Source organism: Oryx dammah, unplaced genomic scaffold, assembly GCF_014754425.2.
Source record: "Oryx dammah isolate SB20612 unplaced genomic scaffold, SCBI_Odam_1.1 HiC_scaffold_6, whole genome shotgun sequence".
Classification (NCBI taxonomy): Eukaryota; Metazoa; Chordata; class Mammalia; order Artiodactyla; family Bovidae; genus Oryx; species Oryx dammah.
In genome coordinates, this window is record NW_024070190.1 from 41683004 (window position 1) to 41692382 (window position 9379).

At 41.6% G+C, this 9379-nt stretch overlaps 1 protein-coding gene across 1 annotated transcript in view; it reads right to left on the reverse strand.

The window, feature by feature from the left end:
• ARID5B (AT-rich interaction domain 5B) overlaps positions 1 to 9379 on the reverse strand; it is a 191277-nt gene extending 181898 nt beyond the window's left edge. The window contains exons 1-2 of the mRNA XM_040242298.1: positions 9296 to 9379; positions 8613 to 8867 (exon numbers count right to left, since the gene is read on the reverse strand). Of these exons, the coding sequence (XP_040098232.1) occupies positions 8613 to 8867; positions 9296 to 9316 (276 nt within the window). The 5' untranslated portion in view covers positions 9317 to 9379. The remainder of the gene's footprint in view (positions 1 to 8612; positions 8868 to 9295) is intronic.

Sequence of the window (9379 nt, forward strand, 5' to 3'; positions counted from 1 at the left end):
CCAGAAAAAGCAATTCAAAAACATTTCAATTATGTATTTCCCAGAACTACATCTTTGAGCAACTAATGCAAATGTTACCACCACAATAAAACTTCTTCCCACATAAAAGCATATAAAACAGGTTGAACAGCATATACTTTATATATCATATGCATATTTTTGACTATTAATAAAAAATTCAAAATCTATGTATGCTTTACTCTCCTAAGCAATACAGTAATTATGATTAAGGGACAGGCAGCACAAAAAGAGCCAATTTATCTTACTCGTGCTCAGGAATACTATTGTGTAACTAAGCAACTAAAGACAAAATATGGTCTAATTAATTCACTCCTATGCTTATTTAAAAGACACAATTAGAACATTTTTATTTTCCAGCCTGCACAGTAGCTCAACATGCTTGAGGGTGTAGAAAGCAAAGCCTATTATTCTCAAAGACAAGAGTTTAATGTTTAGTGCCACTGATCAGGCTTGGAACTCAACTCTGGGGAGGAGGGGGGTATATCATAGTCAGGGTGTGCTGGAGTCACGAGAAAGGAAAGGCAGTGGGGGGGTGGGGGGACAATTATGGGGCCACTAGACTGACCAGCAACATGTGGTTTCTACTCTCACTTTTTCTCTCTGCACATGGATGGAGATGAGACCTGAACATGATGGTCATGTGTGCAAGGACACTCACCACTGTGAGTCAATTTTATACAGCCACCAAGATTCTACAGGAAATTCATGCAATTAAACCACACATCCTGGTCTGTGTGATAAATGTCAAATATCCATCTTTAATGCCGCTAACAGTGCATCTGATTTTAAAAGCAGAATTAATTTACGCAAGTATGTACTAGAGACTGATGCCATTAGCATGTTCTAAGGCACCCTTTCAATAACTGCATGTTTGAAATGTGTCATCCAAATGGACGCTCACAGTCCAGGACGTTAGCAGCACTCTTTGAAGGCCCAAGCCTGGCCCAAGTTCTAACCTCCAGGAAGCCAGCAAAGATCATGGTACCGCTAGAAAAAGCCAAGCCATCCGCACGCAAGGGCACAGGAGCAGATTTTTCAAGAAATGCAGGAATCTATGACCACATTTCTGAGGCCAATGAATCCGTAAGCCAACAATCAATAAGTTTATTTTAAATTTATTTAAAAGCCAAGCCAACGGGTAATCACTAGCTACAATATTATTCTAAGTGGAAGATGGCAAATATCCAACCACCCTGGCTATAAAAAAATGACAAGCAAATGCATTTGATTCCAGCGATTATATCCTGGATATTGGTTAAAACTAGACTTTGATAAATGAGCCTGAGTCCTATAAGACTAGATGCCACAATGAACAATGGTATGCTTTATTAATAATTAATAACAAAGTATTTATTTACATGTATGGACTCATGTACTTCATAAAAATAACATTTCCTTAGTATGTGCCTGACACTCAATGTCAAGAGAGGTTTTAATTGCTTACAATTTTGATTTGTCATCGGACATATGGCCTCATCAAGACCATCAGTCTGAGAAATATGCTCGTTTGCAGGAACTGCCAACCAACACTCAAGTAAGAAGTGACTTCTCTTCCCTCAAGTTTTATCTTTTCACAGTTTGCCACTCAAAGCCTGACTTAAAAAAAAAAATAAAAAACAATCTTTACTTATTTTTTAATAAAATTGCTTTTGGCCACCCCACATGGCTTTTGGGACCCTAGTTCCCTAACCATGGATTGAACCAGGCCCTTGGCAGTGAAAACAAGGAATCCAAACTACTGGACCACCAGGGAACTTCCCCAAAGTCCTGACTTTTTATGGACTGATAGCTGAAGACTGGAAAAGTGCTCAAAGAGGTGGGAGATGCTGGCTCTCACCTGACCATTCAGTCCCATATAGTCATTCATTTCTTTGGTGAGTTCTCCTAAAAAGAAACCTTTTGCACTTCTTCACACCTTATGGTGCAAAACGATAATAGATTTTAGAAGAGAAAGAAGTGTGAGGTGGGCTGCTGGAGCTGGGCCACAGGTGAATGACCTTCTGTGAGAAAGAGAGAAACTGGGCCAAGCTTAAAGAGAGCAGGTTGTGGGGAAGACGGCATTTTAATTAATGTCATTCAGTCCTTCAATAGATACTTCACAAATGCACTGAATATTGTGCAGAGACCCAGAGGTCTCAACCTTCCGCCCCTAATAACAGCACCGCGGTGGGAGCAGAGATGATGGGGTGATGAGCACAGAAAAAGAATACAGATAACACAGATGGCACACGAAGCACAATGTGCAAACTACATGGGAGGTTCAAACTTACCACTGGACTGTAAGCCCCCTGATGGCAGAGGTGCTTGTCTTGTTCACTGCTGTATCCAGGGGCCTAGAACAGGCTCTGGCATAAAGTAGGTGCTCTATAAGTATGCATGGATTGAATGAACCTCAAAGGTGAAGGCAGTACTTCCTAATTTCCAGAAAGATAATGAAAGACTACAAATAAAAGACTTCATTTCATCTCCACTTAACTAAGGAACATAGAATCCGACAGCCTTTCTGTGACCAGTATCTGTCTATGGAAGCAGACTAAGGGATTTTTGAGGGTTGGGCTATTCTCCATTCTCTCTCTACCTGGTTGTCTAGCACCTAGTAGGTCTTCAGTCAATGTTTGAGGAGATCAATGCATTCGTTTTCCAAAAACATGTAGACAGTGAGCTTTCTTCTGAAAACATATTGCATTTATTGTGAGCACAATTCACTAGTGTGTTATATAACATATTGCTTTTACATTTTTAAAAAACGTGTTGATCTCATCTCTCTATCAAGATTGATAAGCTTCTTAAGAAAAAGAGCTACATCATGCATTGTTTACATCCATCTCTGTACTTAGCAAAGCACTGAGCACATGGTTAGCACTCAACAAGCAGCTTTTATTAACTCAGGATAGATGAATGCAACATTGGCTGGAATTAGGATCTTAACCACACAAAATAAAACTTAGTGTACATTTTACTGATTCTCAAATTTTCACATGCTAGGCTCAAAGCTGAAACAGAATTTTGTATATATGAATGTTTTTGACATATTAAAGTATTCCTTCTATTACTGGATCTTGCTCCAAAACCAAGCAAGAAAGACAAAAAGGTACACAGTCACATTCCTTATTTCAGATCAACTCTATAGGCCAGGGGTCAGCAAGCATTTTCTGTAAAGGGCCAAAGAGCAAATATTTTCCACTGTGTGGGCCATATGGTCACTGTCGTAACTGTTCAGCTCTGACATTATAGCCTGAGAGCAGCTATAAACAATATGTAAACAGTCTGACTATGTTCCAGTAAAACTTTATTTACAAAAGCAGACATTGGACCAGGTTTGGCCCTCAGGCCTTAGTTGGCTGATGCCTGTCACAGTCTAGTAAACTCTCTCCATATAATTCACTGGTTTTCACCCTGGTTCTAAAGGGCCTGCTATGCAAAGTATAAAGATATTCCTTCTCTTAGCTTAAGATCATTACTAACAATAAAAAATAACTATTATAACAGCATCCATCATTTGTTTCAGGACTTTTAGTTTTACTAATTCTCCTGGCAAGGTAGAAAGCCTTTAAATCCATTTGACAGAAGAAGAAACTGAGGCTTGGAAAAAGTTAAAGAAATTGACCAAGGCTAGTGACGACACTGAGGTGATCTCAGAAACTTCTGAAAAATCAGCTCATGGATACAAACCAGAGGCTGAGAGGCCACCCACGGGTGAAGCAAGGACAGTCCGGCACCTGAATTTCAGAATGTGTCTGTGATACGATCAGGCAATCTTCTAAAAAATCCTGCTGATCCAGTTAACAGCATATTTCAATAATAAAATGTAAATCCTTAAGGAGGCTTTTATAATGGCAACACAGCTAAATCCACCATATGGATGAAAGCCAGCCTGATCTGGGGTGACTTGAATCAGCTATATGTTCTAGTAAACTATCCTATATGTCACCCTCTCATAGAGAAAAGCTTTCTTTAGGAAGGTCCAAGGCAGTGGTCTCAAACTTTAATGAGAACAATAATATTAATATTAGTGGTAGTAATAATGAGTAAATTATTTTAGCAACTCTACTATCTCCCACCTTAGTTGTAAGCACTTTATATATATGAGCTCATTTAATCCTTAAAATAATCCTACAAAGTGGGTACTCTATTCCCATTTTACAGATGAGAAAACTGAGGCACAGAGTTTAAAACTTGCCCAAGATCCACTCAGAGAGAGCAAGACAATTTATAAAATGCAGAATTCTGGATCCCAATTCCAGAGATTCTATATAAATTAATTTCAATAAGAGCTTGGGAATATACATTAAAAATTTTTTTTAACTAGATAGTAAGGCTGGTGATAGCCAAATCACTGTTAGAAACCCTGGCTGCATGCTAGAATCTATAATGACCAGATATGCTTGATCCTGACTCTGTGACAACACTGGCTTACTCATCTACACTCATATTGCAGGGGATCAGCAAGCCTTGTAGAATCCACCCCATGAAATTCAAGCTCGTACATCCACCTATTTTAAGAGGGTATATTGCCAATAGATTAAGCACTTGGCAATCTGAAAAGGAATATAATCAGAAGTTACCCAGTAACAGAGCCAATTACCCACCTACTTTGCCATTTTCCTCCCCTGAAGAGCTACTGGCTGAATATGGCAATTGTAGGTAATTACCAGACACTTAACTCCTTGCATATGGCCCTGCTTTTCACTTTCATAATTCAAAACAGTATCATGATGAGCCCCAGAAGACTCCACACAGACCCAAGTTATTATGTTTCTTATTTATAAATTAAGAATATATAAAGACCCCTATAATCATAACTCCTTTCTATTCATTTAATTTAGTGATAAAGTAATTTTGCCCATAATAATGTCTCGGTATATATAACAATCTCCAGTCAGCCTTACTATTACTGTTCCCTCCCATTTTGCAGCTGAAGAAACTGAGGCTCAGAGCATTTAGGACTGTTCAAGGTCAAACAAACAGTAAACTGTAGAATCAACATGTGACTCTCTGGAATGCTTCTCCTTCACACCAGCTGCCAGGACCCTAAGTACGTGCAGGAAGCAGTGATATAAGCAGTCCAGACATAATACTTATCTAAATTAGTAATAAATTGTTAATGATTATTAATAATGGTATTACATGTAACTGTTACTGTTATATGCCACTGACTAGGTTTATCTGAACTTTATAGAATAAGAATGATTCTGCTACCTAAATATCTGGTGACCTTTAGCAAAGCTGACTAACTAGTCATAGTTCTAAAATGTACAAGGAACTGCCCACATGAGTACACACTTCTAGAATGTAACATGATGTATTCAAGCTCTAGTTTCAAGAGTAGGTTTCAGCGGGAAAAATACACCAAACCTAAAATTTAAGGTCTAGATTCTAGCAAGTGACCTCTGACTAACCACATAATGTCTGCAAGCCTGTCTCCAGCTGTAAAATGGACATACAAAGTCCTGCCTTATCTAGCCTCCTACAATTACTGCAAAGATCAATAAGAAAATTTCCCTCCCACGCCAAAAAAAAAAAAAAAAGTGTTCTAAAGATCATAGCACACCACACAGGGACGCTATTTCTAACCTCACACAGTGATAATTTTCCTGTTTTTAGAACTGACGTCTTCATATTTCAAGAAATCATAAAAAGACAGAATGGTTCTCTTAAACAAAAAAAAACACATACTGAGTCCTGGCTGTCCTTTGGAAATGGTCGCTGATGTCAGCTCAATCAAGAAATTATTAACCTCCATTTAGCTACTTTAAATAAACTGCCCTGGCTGATTAAATGTGCTAAACATTTTCTCCAAGTAACAGTGCACATCACCATGAAACCCTCCTCTTCCAGTTATGCACTGCAAATGGCAAATGCATCATTCAAAACTATAAAATCAATAATAAAATCATTTCACTGTATATAAACAACTTAATAGAGTTAAGTGAAAACAAAGCAAAGGTCTTAATGAGAGGGCCCTGTTGCCCCCTCTAGGTGCCAGAGGTAAATGCTGGTTTCTGTAGGCTCTCCTCCAGAGAAGACTGCTGTTGCTATTCTGCTAATGAATGACTAACTTAGGCCAGGGGGGAAATGACATCACCAGGGTGGAAAACCGATCTGCATTGGGAAACTTTCTACCTGCTTTACATTTGTCATAATTATTTTGCACAATGTAGCCTGTATTTGCATAATTTTGAGGCGTGTCATTATCTCAATTGAAAATTGTTTTAATATGGCTGAATAATTCACAATGACATCAGCCAAAGTCCTAATGAAATATACAAGTATAATCATACAGCTAATTACCAGCCGTGTTAGCATTAAAAAACAAATCATGCATAATATTAGGCGATGTATACGCAGCTGAGGATTATAAATAGAGCCATCTCCCTCCCCCAAACCCCTAGAGTTTACTTTTAAATAGCAAGATTAATTTTCTCAGGTATGGCTCATATAGCAATGACGAAATGCAAAGATCATTAAAATGGTTCGCTTACATTTCCCCATAAAGAATATTTTTGTAAAAAATCGTGTATTTAAAAATATATCTATTCACTATCAACTGTTTTACCAGATGCAACCTTTGCCTAACATTTCTTTTACTCTTAAGTCAGAATTCACTATTTAATTACACAACAGAAATTAAAACTGCACCAAGTGGGGTCAATTCAGGGTCTTTAAAAAATATTCCACTTTCAATTAAAAAAAAAGAGCGTGGCTACAAAATATCCCATAAAACACTGAATAATTTCCTTCTGGGTTTAGTCAGAAGTCTATTAGGCACCAGCTCTTTTCTGGATATTTAATCCTTCCCTTTTCCAGATCACAGGCCATGTTGAAGTAATAAATTTGAAAAGCAAATAATAAGAAATCAGGAGGGGGAGGAGGAGGAAGACAGCTGCGCAGGAAAGTTGGGTCGGGGGAGGGGGCTCGAGCTAGACCTTGGCAGGAGGAAAGAGCTCAACCTGTTGGTAGGTTGCAGGATTTTTCACAGTATTTCCAAACAACACCTTTGTAAAATTGCCGGCAGACGTCGGGAATTGTGAACGTTTAAAACCCAGAGCTGGCGGAGAGGGCGGAGGGCGGAGGGGGGGGGGCGGGGGGGGGGGGGGGGGGGGGGGGGGGGTTGTTCGAGGAGGAGGGAGGGGCTTATTTCCGAAGAGGCAGATCGGAGGGCGAACGTTTTGACGAACTCCAGTAATTAAACCGGCAGAGACCACTGATGGGTAATTCGATTCCCCGGAGAAGGAGTGAACTGGAGATGCCAAAAGTACAATCAACTCCATCAGACCAAAGAATTCTGGAAGGACTGACTGGCAGGCAGCTTCGAGCTCCGCTCCGGGATGAGTTAAACGGGGAACCATTCATTTAACAAAAAGATCCTTACACCTACCTCGAAAGCTCGAGAGCCTGGAACAGACAGAGCTAGCTGCCCTCAAAAGTCTGAGTTTGATTACCGTGCTCTCGCTTGGACAACACAAAGCTTTGCCAGGCGGCCGCGCACCCTCCCTCCCCGCCGCGCAGTGGGCACAGCCTCCCCAGAATAGTTCCCCGGGTAGGTACCACGGCGCTGAGGTCGGTCAGCTGACGAGGGGAGCCCGCAGAACTGCGGTCACACATGAAATGACAGAGCCGAATAGAGGCGGCCGCCCCGGCGCCCGGTGACAGCGGGCTCACCTCGGGCGTCCTCCCAGGAACGCGACGAGCGCCCCCGCGGCCGCCCAGAAACGTGCCGGGGAGGCTCGTTCCCTCCACCCTCCCCGGGAGCGCCGTCTGGGCACCGAGGACGCCGGACCCGCAGGGCCAGTGGGCGAGCACACACCCCTCTGCCTTTCCCTCCCCGGTCCGCGTCCCCCACATCCCCAGAGATCGCGCTGGAAGACGTCCACTTTGCGTGGAGTAATTGAAAAGTAAAACATCAAATGGTCTGTCCGGGGAGAGGGGGTGGGGACGAGAGATAGTTGTTAATGCTTAACGTGTTTGTGCCGGTTACACGACCGCTTTGAAATCCGCCCGGGCAGATCTGCAAGTTATTTGAATGTATTATTCCAGTACCTGTCATTTATCACTTTATTCAACACGTCTTTGCCAACTCAATAGCTTTTGATCTCACTCTGCCTCCATTTCGTAATTTCCGCCCTCTTAAACATATCAAATACTTACTTAAAAAAAAAAAGTGAACAATATCGAAACCCACCGAAAGAAATCCACCCATCCCCGACCGAGCCAGACTCGAAGGTAAATTTTCAAAAAGCAAAAAATATAAAAAGCATGTGATGTTCAAGCGGCAACAGAAAGATCACACACGCGCGCGCGCACACACACACACACACACACACACACACATCCTTGAACAAAACCCTTCTCAAACAAGTTATTTGATCTTGACTAAAATCAGCAGTTGGATCCTCTTTGTAAAGCTGACAGCCAAACTCTGACAATGGCAAAATACTCGAGCCCCAGCTAGTGGCGCTACCCCTTTAAAAAAGAAGTCGATCTTGCTCGCCTGCAGAAGTGAATACAGTATTTTCAAGCTTGCCCTGTAATAAGCATTACTACGGGAAAAAATAATAAAGAAAGAAGAGAGGGAGATATAAGTTTACCACCTCGCCATGGTCGCTATTTCTGCCCTGGGGAGTGTCTTCTGGGAGGAAATAAAGTTTAGAGCTGGATAAAAGTTGCCGGCTGGTCCTCTCTTCCCACAACAGCTGGAGCTCCGCTATGCAAATCGGATCCTTTGGCGTACATCTTACAAAGAAAAAGTCGCCAAGGGACAAAATTCTTGGTTTGCCTTCAAGGTGGAATTGAAAAGCCTTGTAGAAAATGTAAGGTCCGTGCAAGCCACACGGTGAGCCGACCCACTGCAGGGGAAAAAAAGCACCAAATAAATAATGTAACCATCAGAGCACAAACGTCTATTCCCAGACACATTTACACACAGACATCCACTCTTAATACAGAAGAGCCAACAGATATAAAGCTGGGTGGAAAAATAATAGAGCCCACAAATTTTCTGCCTCCCTTAAAAAAAAAAAAAACCTCCGGCCCCTCCACCCCCACCCCCCGCCACCTCTCCCTACCTCTCCATCTGAGGCGGTAAAATTACATTATGTATGTATGATCAGGGATTTTTTTTTTAAACAATAAAAATGATTTGGGGGATGTAGAGGGTAAAAGTTTGGTGAAAAGTTTGTGGGGGGCGTGGGTGGGTGCAGAGGTGTGGGTGAGCCGGGGGGCTGGGGGGTGCCGGGGGGTGCCGGGATCGGAAGAGCGGAGGAGAGCGAAATACCTGGAGTGAGTTGGGCTCCATCTCGACGTTCTGAATTGATTGAACTCAACATTCTCTCCAAACTTGTTGGCTTGAATGGATTGC